The 24,100-nt window shown below is 39.9% G+C and overlaps 1 protein-coding gene and 1 pseudogene across 1 annotated transcript; both read right to left on the bottom strand.

Moving 5' to 3' along the window:
* Positions 1 to 3,542: 3,542 nt before the first annotated feature.
* Positions 3,543 to 9,606, bottom strand: LOC114570254 (cephalotoxin-like protein). The gene is made up of 2 exons (XM_028600496.1): positions 9,520 to 9,606; positions 3,543 to 5,212 (listed from the first exon to the last, which is right to left on the bottom strand). The coding sequence occupies exon 2, from the start codon at positions 5,208 to 5,210 to the stop codon at positions 3,543 to 3,545; it is 1,668 nt and encodes a 555-aa protein (XP_028456297.1). The 5' UTR covers positions 5,211 to 5,212; positions 9,520 to 9,606.
* Positions 9,607 to 21,982: 12,376 nt separating this feature from the next.
* LOC114570319 (uncharacterized) lies at positions 21,983 to 24,007 on the bottom strand (annotated as a pseudogene).
* Positions 24,008 to 24,100: the final 93 nt, after the last annotated feature.

Genomic DNA, 24,100 nt, shown 5'->3' with positions numbered 1-24,100 from the left:
ATCTTTCGAAAAAAGAAGTTCGGCGGTGCGTTGGTCCTATCACAATAACTTCAGTTTTGTCTGAGTTTAACATCAGGAAATTGTGGGTCATCCAGGATTTTATATCCTCAATACACGTTTGAAGTCTTGCTAACTGACCACATTCATCTGGCTTAATTGACAGATATAATTGGGTATCGTCTGCGTAACAGTGATAGTTAATCGAGTGTTTCCTAATAATGTTACCTATAGGAAGCATATATAAGGAAAATAGAATTGGTCCAAGCACTGAGCCTTGAGGAACGCCATGGCTAACTTTAGCGTGCTTGGAGGGTTTATCATTAACATTAACAAATCGTCAAATCGGGATCGTTCAGAGAAATAGGACTTAAACCAGCTTAGTGCGATTCCCTTAATGCCAACTAAGTGTTCCAGTCTCTGTAACAGGATGGTATGGTCAATAGTGTCAAATGCAGCACTAAGATCTAGTAGAACAAGAATGGAGACAAATCCTTTGTCTGCAGCTGTTAGAAGGTCATTAGTAATTTTCACCAGTGCCGTCTCTGTGCTATGATTCTTTCTAAATCCTGATTGAAAATCATCAAATAGACTGTTGCTATGTAGAAAATTACATAACTGATTAGCAACCACCTTCTCAAGGATCTTGGATAGAAAGGGAAGGTTAGATATAGGTCTATAGTTTGCTAAGACATCAGGATCGAGGGTGGGTTTTTTCAGAAGAGGTTTTATCACAGCAATTTTAAATGACTGCGGTACATAACCTGTTAGTAAAGACATGTTGATCATATCTAATAATGAAGTGTTTACCACGGGTAACGCTTCTTTGAGTAGCCTCGTTGGGATGGGGTCTAAGAGACAGGTAGATGGCTTAGCTGAGGATATCTTTAACATTAATTGTTGAAGGTCTATAGGATAAAAGCAGTCCAAGTATATGTCGGGAGTCGTCGTTCTTTCTAGCGGTCCTGCATTTAAAGATGAACTGTTAGAAGTTAAGGGCAAAAGATGATGAATTTTATCTCTAATTGTTATAATTTTATCATTAAAGAAGCTCATGAAGTCATAACTACTCAGAGCTAGAGGAATAGATGGCTCAGTAGAGCTGTGGCTATCTGTCAGCCTGGCTACAGTGCTGAAAAGAAACCTTGGGTTGTTCTTGTTTTCTTCTATTAATGATGAGTAATAGTCTGATCTGGCCTTTCTTAGGGCCTTCCTATAGGTTTTCAGACTGTCTTGCCATTCCAAACGGGATTCCTCCACTTTGGTGGAGCGCCGCTTACTTTCGATGTTTCGTGAGATTTGTTTTAATTTGCGAGTTTGGGAGTTATACCAATTAGCTAATTTCCTTTGCTTTATCGTCTTCTTTGTGAGAGGAGCGACAGAGTCTAAGGTCGTCCGTAGGCAAGTCGTAGCACCGTCTACAAATGTATCAATTTGAGAGGGACTGAGGTTAACATAGAGGTCCTCTGTTATGTTAAGGCACGACATAGACTGGAATGCTGTAGGAATATTTTCCTTAAATTTAGCTATAGCACTGTCAGATAGGCATCTAGTGTAGAAGCTGCTATCTGGTTTAGTATGGTCAGGTAACAAGAATTCACAGAGTTACTAGTTACTGTCTGCGATAGAATCTGTTGTTAGCCACTGAAGTGGTTATAGTGACGTTCTCCTCAGCAAAACAAAAGTCTCAGTCTGTCCTAAACTACACGTTAGCCACACACACACGACACAGGCTAGCCGCGTAGCTCCCGAGCTAACGCTGTAGGCTAGCTTCACACGTGGAATCGGCTTACGTTCGTACAGAGCTAACACAGGAACTAACTACCATACCGGCTAAGCGTGCACGTTGCCTAGCAACCCCCGGCTTCTTCAGCCCTGCCCGTGCACCCAGCACCACTACCGCCCTCTTGAGGCTAAATAGTTTTGTGCAGCTCACCGGAGTAGCCATTTTGGGAGTTTGTTTTCGTGTTAGAACCACACTCCGACACCGCCTCCCCCCCTTTTACTCACTCTCTCTCACACACACACTCACACACGGACACAGACGTGTCCGCCCATGCTGCTTTGTTTTTGGTTTTTGGTTGTGATATTGTAAAAAGGTATATAAGTATATTATTGAAGGATTATTGATTAGCTACTGATAATTGTGACGTTAATAAATCTTATTATACTTAATTAGCAGTTGCTTGTGATTATTTGTGTACTTGTTGTAATAATTGCTGGTTGATCAGGTCCGTGCTTGGATTCACCCCTTCCTTTATTTCCTTTTTAAAGGATTACCACAGAAATGAGACTGTTCCACAGTTTGATTATTGGTCCCTGACTTGCAGGGTGGTGCCCCGTTTTGATTGTTTGTCGATTTGATACAGTTATTAATAACCATATTCATAACTTTATTAATATTGATAAAACATCTTTGATAATTTGCCAATGATCAAATCTGTACCCTACGAGAATCCTACACTTTAAAACATCAGGAAACCTCTTTCTAGCACGTCAGTGTCAGTCTAAGATATCAGCCCACAGATACAGTTAATCCTAGATTCACTGTGCCACCTGTGTAACATTAAAAGATGATTTATTAAATCATGCCAACAATTAATATTTTAATAGCTTATGCAAAAGGGGTATGTAAGAAGGCTTTAGGTTGCCCTAACAGTTATTGTAGGCCCAGTTTAATATGCAACTTCATTTGATACAATATTAACTTTCAGTTAAGGAGTCCTTGGTTTAAAAAAGACCCCTGCTTTAAAGGGTAATTTCAGGGGTTTTCTTTAACCCAGACTCTATGTCTCCATGTTTCTGCGTCTCTGTGTCTGATGAGAACAACAATCTGTGAAACTGGTGCAGTATTAAACCAGAACCAAGCTGTAATGTAACCCTAGTTACACTAGCACTAGACACTGACTATCATCAGTGGGAAGTTATATTTGCTAATAATATGTTGGAATTATGTGAAGACATTTTTTGAAAGACTTTCAAAAATTTACAATAATTTGGAGGCCCCCCTGCAATGACTCTGAGGACCCCCTAGGTGTCCTGGACCCCCTGTTGAAGATCTCTGCTTTAAAGTGTAAAACAACTAGGAAAAAAAAGACCAAACATTCATTTAAAATATGGAAGGTGGTCGTCTATTCCCACTGTTATTTGTGCGTTTTATTCAAACAAATCCAAATATTCACACATTTAGTTACAAAAAACAAGGAGTGAGTCTTTAGTTAGTAATTCTTTTATTTGTTTCTTGTCACATTATCTCCATCTGGTGGTCAGATCAAGAACAACAGAGTTACACTGAGCTGGAACAGACTGCAGCAACTTAACAGTTAACAGAGGACAGAAAAACAGATCAACACATCATCCTTCAGCTTTCTAAAGAAACAACTCATCTCTGACACCGACATGCTTCACTGTTGGGAGGAAGGTTTACAGACTAGAGTTGTTGACTAAACATAATTTTGTTTTAATGAGCATTGTTTACTTCATTGTCCTTCCTAGCTGTAAGTCATCGTTCCTGTCGTCTGTCAGCGGTCTGCAGATATCTCCTACTAGCCACGATTTATGTCATTGATCGACTTGAGAATCTCTTCCAGTTTTTTTTCCAGTTTGAGCTCCATCTTTTTCATTTTGGTATCAATGGTGCTGATATCAGGAACAACTTGTAAATCGACTGCTGTAGCTGGGCTAATTTGGGTTCTCTCTTCACATCTCTCACCATAGTAACCCTCTGGACAATCACACATCCATTCATTGGAGTCCAGCAGCTGCTTGCACTTTCCGTTGTTGTGACAAATTTCGCCTAGGCAGAAAGGCAACCTCCGGGAGTAATAGATGGAAATCTTTCTTGTATAGCTACCCCACCAACAGTCACGTTGGAGTATGGGTGCTGGAGCCTCAGCAAACTCTTCCCCATAGGCAGCATGTGTCGCTTTAGCATAATCAGTGAAATGGTCAGGATCATCTACTGGATTCGGATAAAGAGACCAAGTATACCTACATTGATGTACTTTGTTCTCAATATCACACAATTTGTCTTCAAAGCATTTATCAGCTGCTTTTATAACTTGTTCTTTGTTCTTGTTGTTTTTTGCTTTCAGAGTGTATCCCACAGCGACGGTGATCGTGTCCTCTGTAATCTTAGTCAGATTATATAGTATGTAATAATCAGCCTGGGCTGTGTTGTACACCAGCACCACCCAGTTGTACCAGTTGTACTTCTTATCTAGAGCTTTTTTCACCTCATCAGCGATGGCTTTTTTGTTGTCAGCACTGAATCTTTTCCTGATCTCCACCACGTCTTCCTCCACATACTGCATGTGGTTGGTCAGGCAGTAGTCTAGAGCTGATATCTGAGTTCTGTAGACATTCTTGAACATCTGGGTGTGTTCGGCTTCTATGACTGATGAATCCAACCCGATCAGTTTCCAGTAGAACTGGTTCAGCACCATCCCCTGCCACAGCAAACGACTGAAATAGACGTTATATTTGCCAATCTCTTGAAAGTCACATTTAAACTTCTTCCTCAGCAGTTTGTTGAGGTTTTCACTAAGAGATGTGTCTTTGACTGTCAGGTAATGGTAGACGTTGGCCACACTGGATTCAGTTCCTGTGTTCTCATAGTAGTTGACGAATATCTCAGCCAGTCGGAGTTTGTCCTCTTCACTTTGTACCAACTGACTGTTCTGAAGAAGCTCATTGAACTTCTTCCAGGAGTTGAGGATGCGGAGCTCGTCTTGAGAGTAGACGCTGGCGTAGTTAAACCATTCTACGTCCGTTGCCAGGTTGGAGATCTGGATGGAGAGCAAGTCCAGCTTTCTGTTCACTTCTTCAAACCCTTTCTTCACCTCGTTCAACACTGGGTCATCCTGAGGGATGAAGATCAAGATCATGTTGACAGCAGCGAAGACCAGACTTCCGATGCCTGGCGCCAAGCTGGCAACGTTGGAGAGACTCTTCATCACATCTGTCAACTTTTTGATATCAATCTTTTCAATCCCTTTTTGGATTAAAGGGAGGACTTCTTTTGCCGCTGTTAAAGCTGCCAAAGATTTTTCCACTTTCTCTCTATTTTCGAAAGCCTGGTCTCTCTTCACCCTGTAGGATGGTGAGACGACGGAGGATGGGGGATCATGTGACCGAGCTGAGGATGTCGTCCAGTAGAGAAGAAGAATCAATGAAGCCAACAGCATGGAGACAGACAGCCGAGGGAACGCCATGACTGCAACACAGACAACACAACATAAAATCATAAGATAAGATAAACTTTATCGTCCCGAAGGGAAATTTGTCTCAGGCAAAATTGCTGGCAACAGGTACATACAAACCTATTCATAACTTATCATTTCATTCAGTTTGTACAATATACAGTACAATAGATGACAGTATATATGTAATGTACGTATTGCACTTTATAAACGAATACTATAAATTACGCATAGTAAAGAAATTGCACTAAATAATAGAATGCCATTTGATTGACCATTTGGTAAGTAATTGACACAGGTTAAAATAAACAGCTCTAATAATATAAGTCAGCACAGTGTTACAGTGATGAGGACTTATGTTGTAAACGCTGGACGTTCAAGAATCAACAATCAATTGTTAGTTGTTGACTCGTTAGCATTTGATTGTAAGTTATGTAATCATAACAAATGCACGTTCACAGCTGTCCATATTTGTGACAGCAGTATAGAAGTCAATAACACTCTGAAACTGTAGGGGGCGCCACATCAAGGAAAATAACAAAGATGCATTATGTTACTTTAATATGTTTCTTTTTTATAAGATTCAGTGTTCTCCTTTCCCTGATGCTTGGCCATTGTTCTTTTAGCTCCTTGGTTGTTTGAAATTCCTAATGCAGAATGAGACTTTGTGAATACAGCTCGTGTTCAGGTCTTCACCCTGTTTTTACCGTGGTCTGGGTGAATGCTCAATTCTGACTGGCTGCAGGGTGTCTGTAAATACATGTAAGTGATGAAGGACAGGTTAAACTGATGGCTTACCATTCTACATGTGAATGTGAATCTGTTATTTTCAATATCATTGAGCCTCTTTGGACTGCAGTCAAATCAGCCGACACTAAATTTGTAGTGCACTCTTATACTGGCACGCGATGTAAATGCATTTAAATGGCCCAGATCAAGTAAGCGATGGACGGACTAGTGTAGTTAGCGAAATGATAAACATGGGACTACTTCTGGTTTTCAAAACACAATGTGTTGATTTTTTGTAAAATCTGACTGAAGTTGCTGTATTCATGACAGCATGGAAAGGGTGTGTAGGCAAAGATTTAATAGAAAAAACTAAAAGCACCGACTACATCGGCAATGTCATTATTATTTTTTTTTTTAAAGAATATTTTTTTTTACTTTTTCCGCCTTTAATGGACAGGACAGGTTAGAAAGGGGAGAGAGAGGGAGGACATGCAGGAAATCGTCACAGGTCGGAGTCGATCCCTCGACCTTTGCATCGAGGCATAAACCTCTAAATATATGTGCACCTGCTCTAACAAGTGAGCCCCGGCAATGTCATTTTAAACAGTACAAATGTTTCGTCTGGGTTTAGTTAGAGATGTCCTGTACTCCAATATATTTTAGTCATTGTGGGACATTTCGTTGTTAAAATCTCCAAAATCATACAGTAAAAATGATTTTCAGTAAGGGTGCAGTCAGTGATGTCCTAAACTCAAATATATCATTCATTACCTGGAATTATGGAGCAAAGTCTTTTTTATAGTACCTTATGTTTCAGATTTCAAGTCATTTTACCATAGAAATGTGAGACTTTACTTCCACAAATCTCCAAAATTAGTTACATTGTTAGATTTTAATTATGATGTTTTTAGAGATGTCAACTCAAATATTTGACTGGATTCATGGAGCAAAATAGGGTTTTAGCACCTCGACTTTCAGATTTGAAACCATTTACACAATGTGGGACAATTACTTTGTAAAATCTCAAAATGTATACAGTAAAACTTTTCATTTTATTTCTTAAAACTATAATCCAATAATCTTATTTTTATGTGTAGGCCTACTTTATATATAAACTTTGACACCTTATTTTGAAAACTGGAAGTAGTACCATGTGTATCGTACTGATAACTTTGGTAAGACCGTCGGATCGTTTGATACATTTACCAAAAGTACTAGTATAAAAGTGTACTACAATTTCAGCGTTGGCTGATTTGACCACGGCCTCTTTTGGGGAGATCTCAAATGAGAGACAACCCGAGAATTTAGGGCACCTGGAGGCTTTGTGTCAAGAAGAATTGGCATCTCTACCATCTTGGGAATAAGGTACTCATCCACAACTATCACTAAAGACTGCAAGCTGTCATTAGTAAAAGAGGACAATACACAGTATTAAGATCTAAGCGTATGTTAACATTTAAACGGGGATCATCTCATTGTCTTTATTGCTATATTTTGAGTCATAGACATTTCATAAATTGTGAGCACAACTGTAAATATCTCCCCTTGCTAAGCAACGCAAGTCGTATCTAAGGTCCGTCCTATTTACTGGAGCAGTGAACATTTGCATTGCATAAGAACCTTTTTGGATGGGAATGATTGTTCCAGACATTAGGCAAACCCCTCAGGCGTAAACAGGGAAACAGAGTTATTGTTTGGAAAAAAAAAACACATTAAAATATAAATGAATGGTCTTAAAAAATGTAATTTGGCAAGTGACTGCGGTAAGCAGGTTAATGCCCTCCGAGGTGTTTGACTAAGGCGAGACCACCGTTTATAAATGTAGATAGATAGTTAATACTCTGTCAAGTTTTTTAAAGCATCTATAAACATCATTTGAATAGCTTTTAAGTTACAACTAATGCTAAGAATAATGCATTAACAATAAATAATGTTATATAATGAATAAATGTAATGTAATGTAGGTAGTCGGACGTTTCTGGCCTCGCATTCATCCATTAATTCCTGACAATTGACACATCGGTGGTCATTAACCATAACCTAATTTATGTTATTCTATCATTAATTAAAGGTTATATACTGTAAAATAATTACTTAATACATTTAGATAGTAAGTGCTCTGTCAATGTTGATACTTTTTGTTTTATTTGGATGACTAATGCTTAGACTAATTAGTTAATGATTAGTTAACCCTTGTGTTGTCTTCCTGTCGACAATGCAACTTTTTGATTTTGTGGACGTCTTTTTCGGCACTTTTTTTGCTTTTCCACGCGCTGTAGGGAACCATTCATGTTATTTCTTTAGAAAATTTTGTTGAAAGAAACCCAAATGTCTGATACAGAAACTTTTTGAAAATGGGTTTTAGTTAATGATTAGTTAATGATGAGTTAATACTCAATGTTACTAATTGATTTATAAAGCTTATATTGACATTATTTACATGGCTTGGTCGGGGTCCTGATCACCCTGTCGGGGTTGTATTCGCTAAAACAACCGTCTCGCTCTACATTATCCTGTAGTTAATGGACTTAATGGACATTTCTGGCCTCCTCTTCAACCATTTATTCCTGACAATGGCCATTAACCATTACCTAATTTATTTTATTCTATCATTAGGTGTCTATCATTTGTTCCTTTGTTTGGCTGGTTACAGTACAATAACTATATGCTTAAGTTTAGCACAACAATGATTCATTTAAGAGACATTAAATACAAAAAGGACAGGCAAAGGAAACCCTCAGGGGGCTTGGCATAGTTTTTAGTTTTAATAATTTTCTGGGACCTTGTGTGTGTATTCTCCCTTGTTTAATGAAAGCTATTTACACATGTAATAATTGATTTTATCTGGTTTAATCAATATATTTACAGTATTGAACTTGAATATAATATATTAAATAAAATATAAATATTTGAGCCTAAAACTAAGGCGGGGTAATTCACATTTACAGATGTTCTTTTACCATAGACATGTCAATTCACAGGTGTTCTTTACTGCTTTTGTTTAATTTTTGCGTTTTAAATCTGTAAAATAAAACAGAATATTCCTGTGAAATGACAAGGGTTGGGTATCGTATGGTTTTTTTCCAATACCGGTGATGCCTGAACCGATACGTTTAAAAAGATTTTTTTTTTTTAAATAAGTAAGCAGTGCTTAGGCCACATGGTCAAAATTAAATGACTTATTAAAAATGTTATAACAATAACTAACAATAAAACGACAATAGGTTATTCAACAATAACTTTGAATGCACCAGGAGGCTGGCGAGGCGAGTTTCAAGTGAATGCACCGTCTGTGTTGTTTTCCGACAACGGCAGCTGCAGACTGTTACGTCAGCATTTTTACTGTGTTTAATCCAGCTACTAGCTAACGCAGACCTGCCAAGTGTATTATTTTAACTATCGTCACATGCAGCGATGCTTCTCTAACCTCCGTTTCGAGCACCAGAGGGCAGCGCTGGCATTTCACTAGCACTGAAATGAGGCACCGAAATACGCGTTACTATTTCGAACTAGTAGATAGCGGTTGTTAAGGCACCGGTGCTGTATTAGCACCGGATGTCAGTACCCAACCCTAGAAATGAAAAAAAAAGACCTGGAGAGAGGATCGGAGAGCTGGACGCTGGACTAGAGACGTCTGCCTGCTGTGATTGGTCGGCTGGCTGGGTGGTTGCTGGATGTGATGGTCTCTGACAACAGTTTGCAAGATGTTGAGTCTCAGAGGAAGCCCCTGATCTCTGAGCCCGACAGCCCTTTTTAAAGGAAGCTGATTGGCCACACCTTCTGACAGGTGGAGCTGCAGACGCAGACGTTTACCATTTAGGGACAACTCTCTGACACATCTCTGAAAAACAACTCTGCATTTCATCTGTCTGTCTGTCTCTCTGTCTGTCTGTCTCAGAGCCTGAATATGTAAACTCTCTGCTTCCAGGGGGAGTCTCAAGTCTGCAAATCTGCCAAATTCTGCTTTGAGTGTCGCATAATTGCAGTAATAAAAGGTTCCCTTCTTTTGGTTTGGCACACAACTTGGCGGGCCAAAACTTGCGAGGGGCCGGGTTCAACAGGTCAGAGTCTGGAAATGTTCATTTATACACTGCAACAACAAAAGTGTCTCCTGAATTTGTCAAACTGAAGCAAACAGCGAACGGACTGTAAATATTCAAGGCAAGGCAAGGCAGCTTTATTTGTATAGCACATTTCAGCAACAGAGCAATTCAAAGTGCTTTACATGAAAACAATAAAAAAGAAAGATAAAAACAGATAAAATAAGAGAATAAAAGTTACAGTGCAGTATAATAAATTAAACATTGAAGAGCAGTTAAAAACAGTTAAAAATATAAAAGCAGACAAAAAGGATACAAAAGGATATTTTGTGTCATTATATCCACTATCGGTCCCTCTGGGACGTGCTTCCTACTCTGTTTGCCACCTATTCTGGCGTGGAAAGTACTTTATTTGTGTCTTCAAATCAGGCACGGCGCCAGGATTCCAGTTTTGGATGGGCCAGACCAATTGTGGGTGGGCCTTAAATTAAAAACGTTATCAAATCCCTGTTTAACCTAATAAAAATGACTAAGGCTAATATACTGTTATATTATATATATTAGATGTGCTTATAGGGCTGGGCGATATGGAGAAAATCAGATATCACGATATTTTTGACCAAATACCTTGATATCGATACCGCAACGATATTGTAGTGTTGACTATTGGTGCTTTCACAAAATATTTACACAATGAGATTTTTGATAAGTAATCATCAGTAATGTGGACATAATGACTAAGTGGGTAAAGGCAAATAATAGAACAGTTACAACGAAATGACATCACTTTACTGTAATGCAGCCTTTAAAACCAGGAAAAGACAACACTTATGCCATATTACGATATTATGATATCCAAAATCTAAGACGATATCTAGTCTCATATCACGATATCGATATAATATCGATATTTTGCCCAGCTCTATGTGCTTACATAATAAAGATTGTAATAGCTTGATGCTATTTATATGTTGTTGCATTGTAAAAAGTTTCGGTGCAAAGGACGGACCTATCTGCGATCGCTCTCCTTGGTTCTGCCCAAAAGAAGAGCGCTTTGGACTCTCCATTACCACCATACCTGGCTGCGCTATAGGGCATCTCTCCTAACCTAAGGCCTATCGACTGTAAAAGTGGTCAGGAATCTAATATTTCCCCAAAACATAGTTTAGTTCTGCTCGTATAACATGAGGCAGAATATTTTTTTCAACTGTTGTAAGTTTTCAACAATATACAGATCAACAACACTGCCCAACAGTTTCAATCAATACTCGGCCACAGAGCGTGTTCATTGACAACGTCATCTGTCATGTAAAACAAGACTCAAGTTATTTCCTTACTTTACTGTGATGATTCATGTTATAAACATGTTTAACAAAAAATAAATAAATCACATTAACAGCCCTAAAGCATTATTGGCCATAACAAGAGAAAACCATGAGGGAACAACAACTTGACAACAGTAACAAGCTGTTATAGAAATAGAACTGCGCCTGCAGCTTCTGTAGCGGGTTATGAATTGATTATTTTAATCCATATATCTCATATAACGACATAATACAATACAGGCAGAGTAGCCTTCACATACCTTACTGTTATCCTCTGGCGGTCCTACACAATTAACTCAGCAGAAGAAGAAGTGACCGGATACTTTAGCACTGGTTGAGTTGCGGGCTCATCCACGGAAGACCGATTGTCAGTACCCGATCCGTTCCACCGGCACAATCCGTTCTGCGCGTGTGCAAGATGACACGTATGCCATGATGTAGGCGCAGATGATAATGCGTTAATGCCACCACCACCTATCTGATTTAATTTTATAATTAATTTAACTGATATTTAATGTATGATACTCTGGCTATGTACCTTTTCGTTATTTTTATTCTTTTTCTTTCTTATGTTTCTTATCTTTTATGAAAACATGTTCTGTAACGAAATGAGTTGTGTTCGACAAATCCAATCTATTTGTTTTGACAAATTGTAACAGAAATATTTTGCATTTAAAAAAAAACAAAAGAAAACCTCGGAATAACAATGGGAATAATGGCACCGCTTCCACCTGCACGATCCGTTCTGCGCATGCGCGGACCGCTAGGTGATTATAGCGGTCTGCCGTTAGCCTCCACCGGGAAGCTAACGTTAGTTTAGCTAACGGTTAATTTGGCTAACCGCTAGCTGATTGTAGCGGTCTGCCGTTAGCCTCCACCGGGAAGCTAACGTTAGTTTAGCTAACAGCTAATTCTAGCTAAAACCGCTAGCTGAGACAGCATGTAAACTTTAAAAGACCCTCAAAATAAAACTTGAAAATAAACGTTAACATATATAACAGCTGTTACGTCAGTTCTAATTTACTTGTGCTCATTTAAAATACAATCACTCAATATTTGTCTTTATTGTTATTACTGTAAAGTCTAAATTTAGCTGTAGCCTGCTTTTCAACGTAACCGGGGGGCGGTGCCTGTTATTCCGAGGTGGCATGAATGCAGCATTATCATCTGCGCCTACATCATGGCATACGTGTCATCTTGCACATGCGCAGAACGGATCGTGCCGGGGCTATATCATCCACTCGCGAGGCAGAAGCTAAAGGCTATAGCACCGGCGCTGGTCGCGCTGGCCCTAGCCGCGTTAGCATCCTGTGGTGTCCGAGACAAAGACGTGCTCGGCGTTGTGGATCTCAGCTCTCCTTCATCTCCTGGTTGCAGCGATGACTCTGAGAACGTTCGTGCACGTTTAAGGTACCTAAACAACGGCTGTTGCAACCTTGTCCTTTACTGGAAATGATTTTCACACTCTCAGATCACTGGGAGCTAGCCTAGCATACCGACAAGCTACATCCGATCCGAACCTCACTGTCTGCTGAACTTGCGCAGAAACATAAAAATAGACATGACCAGTTTTTTTAAATTGTATTTGAAAACTAAACATTTAGACCATTTTAGCACAAATTATGAGATTATTTGCCTTTTTTTTAATAATTCTTCACCAAATTATAATATATTAATTAATTAATGCTTTTTGAGGAAATGTTTTGGGTGGGTCTGTTGAAAAGTGGGTGGGTCTGTTGAAAAGTGGGTGGGTCTGTTGAAAAGTGGGTGGGTCTGTTGAAAAGTGGGTGGGCCTAGGCCCGTCAGGCCCACCTATAACGCCGTGCCTGTTTCAAATATAGTCGTCACTATTTTCTTGGAAAACTGTAGGTTGAAATTCACACTTTTTGTTACAAGTGGTCTTATTTCAAATTGAACCCTATTGATTGAAATTCACACTTATCGTAATTATTTGTCTTATTTTTAACCTGTGTCTGTGTTCAAGATTCCTGTTTTACAATCCTTGTGAGGTTGAATCGTAAATTCATAAAAAATGGTTTTCTATCTTCCACTTGAACACACCACAATTTGGGAACAGTGACACACAATCTAGTCAAATAATAATTTATTTTTTCAAACTAATTTCAATTAATGCAAATGTGATTAATGCATGCAGGTTTTGTTATTTGGGCCTTGGGCTGCTCCGTAGTTAGTGAAATCAGGAAGCGATGCAGCATTAACGTTAGCAGAAAGCTTTAAGTTCTCCATGATAACACAGAGGGGATTAAGAAATCCATCATCCGCTGTCTGGCTCACCACAGCGGAGTGAAGTGCATCTCCAGTCTGATCTACTAGGAGACATGTGTTAATGGTGTTCCTGGGATAATTGTATCCCAGGAATAACAATTACAATTAAGGATAATACGTGTTTGATGCACAGAAGCAGATTTTCCAAGTTCAGAGTTAACAACACTTTATTTATTTTGGCACTTTGGTTTGTTGGAAAAGCCAACGTCCTTTCAGTGGTTCCACCTTTACCAGCATCTCTTTCACAATCTTCACTTGCAGGAACCCTCTGTTATGTAATGTTAACATTGATATTAGGGTCATATCCAGTCTCAGTGGGTATGCTATTATCCTTTTTCATACACACACTTTTCATCATAAAATTTCCCCTAAAACTCATTTTGTATTTTCTTAAATAGTTTTGTAGTAAATTTATTACACAGCTACAATACTTCTGACCCATTTTATTTCCATTTAGATGAAGCCATCTAACATTTTTGCTCCCTCTGTGCTGGGGCCCTGGCAGGCCTGTGATTGGTCCCTGGCCGGTCCGTGGCTGGAAAAGAAATCCTCCCACGATGATGTAGTGAGCGCGGAGCCGTCTGGTAATGCCCCTGAGCACTGTGTGTGGAAAACTAGTTGCGATAGTTCATCTATCCACCAAGGGAATCAGTAATATGGACACTCAATCCATCATGCTGTATGTTGACCAGGTCATGACAATATTCTGCTGAAGCATTTGTAAAAACCCGATAGACTACAGATGGCTTGTTGTTTTAATGCTTTAAGAAGCGATACACCCGAGGGAGACACAGCTGTACTGTCGATCTATTCTCTCCATAAAAGCTGTGTTATTCAAAAGAACTGCATGAAAATGAAAATGAAAGTAATGCTAAGGGTAATGAATGATATGGAGTAAGAAATAGGCTACTTCTTACTCCATATAATTCATTACCCTTAGCATTATTATTATTAATATTATTATTATTATTATTATTATTATTATTAATAGTAAATATAAAAAATAGATAAAGAAACACAATACAATTATTATTAAAATATAGATAAGGCAGAGCAAAAATTATAAAGGACAACCAAGGCATCTTTCAAATATTTATAAAAAAATCCATAAAAACATATTAGGTGGGACCCCCTCTGCAGGTAGATATTAACCCTTGAAAAGGAAAGGATAATAAAATCTAAAAAACATGCTATAAAAGATATACATATGTAAATATTAAAATGAATACCCAGTAATTATTAAACATAAATATGGATTAAAGCAATAAGAAAAATCATATAAAAGAGAAAACAAAGGAAATTAAAGCTGCGAACAGCGATGGACGGGCCCTCGCGCTTCTGCGCGCATCGGGGTTGCCGGCAGACGCCGCTCCTTGCAACCGTGCATTTGTGCGGCACTCAGGCACCGCAAATCGTCAGCAATGAAAAGGGAACTCCCCGCCGAGTTCAACGATACCTCACACAAGACTCTATGTCATACGGTTCATTAGCTGTGAAAAGGGGTGTGGCTAAAGCATAGGGGGCGGGCCAAACCATCACCAATTTAAAAGGAAGTCTCTGCTGAGATGAATGATACCTCACACAAGACTCTACCTTAGATGGATCAGCATGTATGAAAGGGGGCGTGGCCTAAACATAGGGGGCGTGCCAAACCATCACCAATGAAGAATAAAGTCTCTGCTGAGTTCAATAATACCTCACACAAGTGTATACCTTAAATGGTTCAAATGTTATGAAAGGGGGTGTGGCTTAAGCATTAGGGGCAGGCCAAACCATCACCAATGAAGAATAAAGTCTCTGCTGAGTTCAATGACACCTCACACAAGGGTATACCTTAAACGGTTCAAATGTTATGAAAGGGGGCGTGGCTTACGCATTAGGGGCGGGCCAAACCATCACCAATGAAGAATAAAGTCTCTGCTGAGTTCAATGATACCTCACACAAGGGTATACCTTAAACGGTTCAAATGTTATGAAAGGGGCCTGAGTAAGTGGGCGTGGCCATATTATAGGGGGCGGCTCAGTATCACATGTTGACCACACATTCTAAGTTTCATGTAAATCGGATGATGTTTGTCATATAAGGCGCATTTCCTGTTTCCAGCTATGACCAAAAGTCAATTTTGGCCTGTAGGTGTCCTCAGGCCTGGACCCTGAAATTTCGGGCAGATACGACAACGTGCACTCAAGTTACAACAACTTCTTTGTTCATCGCTAAACACTCAAAATGGCCGCCACGCCACGCCCACACCGCCTGACGAAAAGTTTTTCTTTTACACCGTCTGACTTTTAAACCTACAGGCCAAAATTGACTTTTGGTCATAGCGCCCCCCGCTGGCAACAGGAAATGCGCCTTATATGACAAACATCATCCGATTTACATGAAACTTAGAATGTGTGGTCTACATGTGATACTGAGCCTGTTTAAGGTAGAGTATTGTGTGAGGTGTCATTGAACTCAGCAAAGACTGCCTTATTCATTGGTGATGGTTTGGCCCGCCCCCTATGCTTAAGCCACGCCCCCTTTCATAACGTTTCAACCGTTTAAGGTATACCCTGGTGTGCGGTATCATTGCACTCAGCAGAGACTTCCTTCTTCATTGGTGATGGTTTGGCCCGCCCCCTATGTTTAGGCCACGCCCCCTTTTATAACTAATGACCCATTTAATGTAGACCCTTGTGTGAGGTATCATTGAACGCAGCAGAGACTTCCTTCTTCATTGGTAATTGTTTGGACCGCCCCCTATGTTCAAGCCACGCCCCCTTTCATACATGCTGACCCATCCAAGGTAGAGTCTTGTGTGTGGTATCATTGAACTCAGCTGAGACTTCGTTTTTAATTGTTCATGGTTTGACCCGCCCCTATGCTTAATTCAATTCAATTCAATTTTATTTATAGTATCAAATCATAACATAGGTTATCTCGAGACACTTTACAGATAGAGTAGGTCGAGACCACACTCTATAATTTACAAAGCCCCGCCCCATTTCATACAATTGGAACTTTTTAAGGTATACCCTTGTGTGAAGTATCATTGAACTCAGCATAGACTTCTTTCTTCATTGGTGATGGTTTGACCCGCCCCCTATGCTTAAGCCCCGCCCCCTTTCTTACAATTTGGTCCGTTTAAGATAGACCCTTGTGTGAGGTATCAATGACCTCAGCAGAGACTTCCTTCTTCATTGGTGATGGTTTGACCCGCCCCCTATGCTTTAGTCACGCCCCCTTTCACAGCTAATGAACCGTATGACATAGAGTCTTGTGTGAGGTATCGTTGAACTCGGCGGGGAGTTCCCTTTTCATTGGGGACGGTTTGTGGCGTCTGAGTGCCGCGCAGATGCACGGTCGCAAGGAGCGACGTCCGCCGGTAACCCCGACGCGCGCAGAGGCGCGAGGGCCCGTCCATCGCTGCTCGCAGCTTTAATAGTCTTCTTAGAATTGTACTTAATGTCAAAGTCTGAGCCATATTGGGAGCAGACCATTAATAACTGTTGAAGGCCAGCACTATATGGACTAAGAATGACCAGATCATCTGCGTACATCAGGTGGTTGATAATGGTGTCCCCAACCATACAGCCTGTTCCACAGTTGTTTAGCAGCTTTGATAGATCATCCATATAAATATTGAAAAGAAAGGGAGATACGATGCTTCCCTGCCTAACTCCATTGCTTACATTGAATGGGGCAGACAGAGAGTTACCCCATTTCACATACATTGACTGATGAGCATACTAAAAAGCCAAGATTTTCACTAGATATTTGGGAACCCCTCTGTTGTACAATTTGTAGAATAGCTTCTCATGATTCACACGATCAAAGGCTTTAGAGGCATCAATAAAACTGTTATACATATCTAGGACCTCCTTTATGGCAAAAATACACATATCCGTGCCATGTTTAGAGTTGAAGCCAAACTGGTTGTCAGGGGTCAGGACAAATTGTTCCAGCCTATTCAGTATAGTCCTCTCCAAGACCTTGGATAAAATACTGGCCAAAGCTATAGGCCTGTAATTATCCAAGCTGTTAATCTTACCAGCTTTGTCTTTGATAATAGGCACTAATGTGACAGACAGAGGTGTCAAGTAACGAAGTACAAATACTTCGTTACCTTACTTAAGTAGAAATTTTGGGTATCTATACTTTACTGGAGTAATTATTTTACAGCATACTTTTTACTTCTACTCCTTACATTTTCACGCAATTATCTGTACTTTCTACTCCCTACATTTTAAAAATAGCCTCGTTACTCATATTTCAGTTTGGCTTGTTTTCATTCCAGCTCGTCATCGTTAAAAAAAAACACACACAAAAAACCCCTATCCAGATCGTTCCATCCGGAGAGAGTGAATTTGATTGTGGTTGGATGAGAAGTATAAACATAGCTATTCCGACACCCTATTGGTTTTTACGCGATCCATAACACCTGTACAGACCCGGTGCTAATACGCCACCGGTGCCTTAACGACCGTTATCTACCGGACCGAATAGCAACACGGATTTCGGTGCCTTAGGTGCCTGCGCAATGCTCCGAAAACGGACGTTAGAGGGAACTGAACATCGCCGCACGGGACGCTAGTCAACACTACGGTTGGAAGCAGGTTAGCCTAGCGTTAGCTAGAAGATGGAGTAAACATGATAAAATGCTGAGAGCTAAACGGTGTAAAAGTGTGTCTGTATTTCACTGGAGAGGAGTCTGACACCAGACTGTAGCTGCCGTTGTCTGAAAAACACAGAAGAGATGTAGCTAGCCCGTCAAATTTTACGCACTATGCAAGTAAGTACATAGTGTACGAAGTGCACTTCCCTTAGTGCATTACGGGAAGTGCGCGATTTGAGACACACTATACGTGTCACATTTTTCAGCCCTTCTGAGTTTGCAGGTAGCGATATGATTTTAATATACTGTAACATTATTATAGTCATATGATTTTGTCCCCGCGTTTTAGAGTTAAGCTGTTGTCCTTAATGGCATTTCCCCCCCTTACATCAGGGGTCTTGAACGTTTTTTAAGCCAAGGACCCCTTAACTTAAAGTGAGATGTAGCAGGGACCCCCTACATATTGTATGAAATTAAGTTGCATATTAAACTGGGCCTACAATAACTGTTAGGGTAACCTAAAGCCTTCTTACATACCTTTTTTCATAAGCTATTAAAATATTAATTGTTGGCATGATTTTATAAATCATATTTTAATGTTACATACTGTATGTGACATACTGTATGTAGCACAGTAAATCTAGGATTAACTGTATCTGTGGGCTGATATCTTAGGGACTACCTTACCTATAGGCCAGTAAGCTTATCATTTATGTTTGCTAATAATATGTTGAAATTATGTTAAGGCATTTTATTTTTATTTTTTTTTTAAAGACTCAAAAATGTACAATAATTTGGAGGCCCCCCTGCAATGACTCTGAGGACCCCTTGTTGAAGATCTCTGCCTTACATTACTTTTACTTTTATACTTTAAGTAGTTTTGAAAGCAGTACTTTTACACTTTTACTTAAGTAAAAAGCTTGAGTTGATACTTCAACTTCTACAAAAGTCTTTTCAAACCCTAGTATCTATACTTCTACTTGAGTAATGAATGTGAATACTTTTGACACCTCTGGTGACAGATAAAACAGAATCAAGTAGATTACTGTGGACTAACAACCCAGTAAAACACATAGCAATTAGGGGACAGAGTTTTCTACTTGCAAGTTTTAAATGCTCTGCAGATATATTATCCATACCACATGCCTTATTATCTTTTAGCATCATAATTGCATCATATATTCTTTAGGGAAAACAGTCACATCTTCATTACTGGCAATGTTACCCACTGTAAAGGAGTTACTTTTAACAAAGTTAAACAGCGCATAATAATGTTTCTTGCCTCAGCATGCATCTATTCCACATAGTCATTCCAGCCTGGCTTGACTTTGTGCAATCTGTGTGTCTTATACAGGGTTATACAGGTTAGACCAATCTATTTTTCCCACACACATGTTATCTACAGACATGAGAGTAGGTAGATTACCTAGATTTACATATAAAGAAAAAAAGGCACATGATCAGTAGTGGCAAATTCATAATTAATTCTCATGTTCTCTAAAGAATCATGTGCATCAGCCGTGCAAATGCAGTGATCTAGCCATGAAGTTGTGTGCCATGCCTCACTGATGTAAGGTGTAGCTACCATCAGGCAAGAGCACTTTGCTAGAAAGAATCAGACCATTATCAGATCAAAACTGCATTAAATGTTTGGCAAATAACAAGCATCTGCATTCATATCACCCACAATAAAGAAGCATGTGGAAGCATTATCTTGAATGAAAGACATGACACAAGCCAATCTATCTAGATATTATCTTCATTTTGAGAACACTCATAAGGTGTATAAATGTTTAAGATAATTAAGGTTTTATTACCACAATTGAACTTGATTCTGATTACCCAATCAACATCCGGTCTGACCACATTAACCAGCTGATCATATGTTGTATGCCATAACAGGGCCACACCGCCAGGTATTCTACCATGAACTATCCTGGTACTGAGGCCAGTAGTAGATTCACCCACCCCATAAAAGTCTTTATGCAGGGAATTTAGACCCTCTAAATCCTGCTTTGGTAAAAAAGTTTCTTGAACACATAGTACATCACAGGCCTCCAAGAGTTTATCCACTACAAGGCAGCGCTATTTGTCTGCTTCACTGTACCCAAAGTGCAGTCGTTGTGCATTATATGTCACAATATTGATATTAATTTATGTTTATTCATCCCGGCGGCTGCTCCCCTGTGGAGCTACAGGTGTAAGGACATTAACAGAGTGCTGCTGCTGTGGGCCAGCCTCTCCTCCTGATCCAAGGGCCGCCCTGTCATTGTTAACTTTGGGTCTGCGAGCCTCAAAACATAGATCCCCGCCAAAGTTGTGGATCGTACATTTCATCAACAACTGTCTGTTGGCTTCTAAAGTGTAATTGTTCTTATCTTGGATGACTATTTGGCCCCCTTTGTTTGCGGGTTTTATGACTATGTGTTTGTTATTACCTAAGGAATTACTAATGTGTTTGTGTTTCTGACTAATGTTGGGTGTTCTGTGTGGAAAGGGGCGCTGATGTGTGAGTGTTTGGTTGTTTTTATTGATTAATTGTGCTATTTGTGGTGATAAAATGTCTGTGTTTAGTTTTTTTAGTTTAACATGAAACAGCCCTGAAATCACCATCACCAAACCCACCAGACTCCATGTAAATAATCAGGACTTTTAGCGTGTATAGAGCCAGCATATCTCCACATGTAAATGGGTGAATTAAGAGTTTATTTCAACCAAACCAGAGTGGTGATTGTTGGAACAGTGGAAAGATGAACCAAGACGGCTTTTGGTAGTTTTATTTAGTTTCTGTCCACTTTGAATGAAGTGTGTTTTACAATGATACAAGTAGTGATTATTTACATGGAGTCTGGTAGGTTTGTGATTTCGGGGCTATATCATGTTAAACTAAAAGGATCTTACTCTTTAACTAAAAGGTCTATCTCTGTAGGGATCCTTTCATAATGTTGTCAGACACTGAGTCTGTAATAATCTGAGTCTGTCAGCAGCAACAACAGAACTTTTAGTGGACTAACTGATGCTGAACATTAGTCCTGTAGGGTTACATTACAGCTTGTTTCTTATTTTATACTGGACCAGTTTCACAGATTGTTGTTCCATCAGACACTCAGACATAAAATCATAGAGTCTGGGGTAAAGAAAACCCCTGAAATTACCCTTTAAAGCAGGGGTCTTCAACGTTTTTTAAGCCAAGGACCCCTTAACTGAAAGTTAATATTGTATCAAATGAAGTTGCATATTAACCTTGGCCTACAATAACTATTAGGGCAACCTAAAGCCTTCTTACATATCCTTTTGCATAAGCTATTAAAATATCAATTGTTGGCATGATTTTATGAATCATCTTTTAATCTTACACGTGACAAAGTGAATCTAGGATTAACTGTATCTGTGGGCTGCTATCTTAGTGACTACTTTACCTATAGGCCAGTAAGACTATCATCAGTGGAAAGTTATATTTGCTAATAATATGTTGGAATTATGTTAAGGCATATTCTTTTTTTTTTAAAAGACTTTCAAAAATTTACAATAATTTGGAGGCCCCCCTGCAATGACTCTGAGGACCCCCTAGGGGTCCCGGACCCCCTGTTGAAGATCTCTGCTTTAAAGTCTAAAACAACTAGGAAAAAAAAGACCAAACAGACATTTAAAATATGGAAGGTGTTTGTGAATTCCCACTGTTATTTGTGCGTTTCATTCAAATAAATCAGAATATTCAAACTTTTATTGTCAAAAAACAAGGAGTGAGTCTTTAGTTAGTAATTCTTTTATTTGTTTCTTGTCACATTATCTCCATCTGGTGGTCAGATCAAGAACAACAGAGTTACACTGAGCTGGAACAGACTGCAGCAACTTAACAGTTAACAGAGGACAGAAGAACAGATCAACACATCATCCTCCAGCTTTCTAAAGAAACAACTCATCTCTGACACCGACATGCTTCACTGTTGGGAGGAAGTTTTACAGACTAGAGTTGTTGACTAAACATAATTTTGTTTTAATGAGCATTGTTTACTTCATTGTCCTTCCTAGCTGTAAGTCATCGTTCCTGTCGTCTGTCAGCGGTCTGCAGATTTCTGCTACTAGCCACGATATCATTGATAGACCTGAGAATCTGCTCCAGTTTGTTTTCCAGTTTGATCTCCATCTTCTTCATGTTGGTGTCAATGGTGCTGATGTCAGGTACAACTTATAAATGGATCGCTGTAGCCAACCTAATTCTAATTCTCTCTCCACATCTCTCACCATAGTAACCCTCCAGACAATCACACATCCATTCATTGGAGCCCATCAGCCGCTTGCACCATCCATTGTCGTTACATGTTTTACCTTGTCAGACAGGCAACCTCCGGGAGTAATAGATGGAAATCTTTCTTGTACTTCGACCCCACCAACAGTCATTTTGGTGTGCTGGAGCCACAGCAAACTTTTCCCCATAGGCATAGGCATGTGTCGCTTTAGCATAATCAGTGAAATGGTCAGGATCATCTACTGGATTCGGATAAAGAGACCAAGTATACCTACATTGATGTACTTTGTTCTCAATATCACACAATTTGTCTTCAAAGCATTTATCAGCTGCTTTTATAACTTGTTCTTTGTTCTTGTTGTTTTTTGCTTTCAGAGTGTATCCCACATCAACGGTGATCGTGTCCTCTGTAATGTTAGTCAGACCATATAGTACGTAATTATTAGCCTTGTCTGTATTGTACACCAGCACCACCCAGTTGTACTTCTTATCTGCAGCTTTTTGCCTTTCCTGATCTCCACCACGTCTTCCTCCACATACTGCATGTGGTTGGTCAGGCAGTAGTCCAGAGCTGATTTCTGAGCTGCGTAGACGTTCTTGAACATCTGGGTGTGTTCGGCTTCTATACCTGATGAATCCAACCCGATCGGTTTCCAGTAGACCTGGTTCAGCACCATCCCCTGCCACAGCTAACAACTGAAATAGACGTTATATTTGCTAATCTCTTGAAAGTCACATTTAAACTTCTTCCTCAGCAGGTCATTGAGGTTTCTACTGAGAGACGTGTCTTTGACTGTCAGGTAATGGTAGAGGTTGGCCACACTGGCCTCAGGTCCTGTGTTCTCATAGTAGTTGGTGAATATCTCTGCCAGTCGGAGTTTCTGCTCTTCACTTTGTACCAACTGACTGTTCTGAAGAAGCTCACTGAACTTCTTCCAGGAGTTGAGGATGCGGAGTTCATCTTGAGAGTAGACGCTGGCGTAGTTAAACCATTCTACGTCTGTTGCCAGGTTGGAGATCTGGATGGAGATAGAGTCCAACTTCCTGTTCACTTCTTCAAACCCTTTCTTCAGCACCAGGTCATCCTGAGAAATGAAGCTCAAGACCATGTTGACAGGAGGCAACCAGAACTCTGACACCAGGCGCCAAGTTGGCGAATTTGGAGAGATCCTTCATCACAGCTGCTACCCCTATGCTGACAGTGAGGCCGCTGGTTATCATTTCAAAAGTTTTTTCCACTTTCTGTCTGGTGTCGGGTGGCATGGCTCTCTTCACCCTGTAGGATGGTGAAACGACGGAGGATGTGGGATCATGTGCCGGGATGAGGATGTTGTACAGTAGAGAAGAAGGATGAATGAAGCCAACAGCATGGAAGCAGACAGCTGAGGGAACGCCATGACTGTAACACAGACACTAAACACAGCAAGTTCAAGACTCACAACCCCCCCGTCCCCAAACTTATTTTTTGTTTTGTTTTTAATGTCTGCTGGTTGTTGCCTTTCCTGTTTCTCCTTTGGCTTGGAGCCCCCAATTTGTTCTGATTTGGCTCTTAAGCCACAACAAATAGGACCCAGACACCCAGACACCCACACACACACACACACACACACACACACACACACACACACACACACACACACACACACACAGGTTGATTTTACGTTTTTGTTATGTG

This window comes from Perca flavescens, chromosome 15 (genome assembly GCF_004354835.1).
Source record: "Perca flavescens isolate YP-PL-M2 chromosome 15, PFLA_1.0, whole genome shotgun sequence".
In the NCBI taxonomy this organism is placed as follows: Eukaryota; Metazoa; Chordata; class Actinopteri; order Perciformes; family Percidae; genus Perca; species Perca flavescens.
Note: the sequence above shows the minus strand (reverse complement) of the source record. Positions and strands in the feature narration are given on the sequence as shown.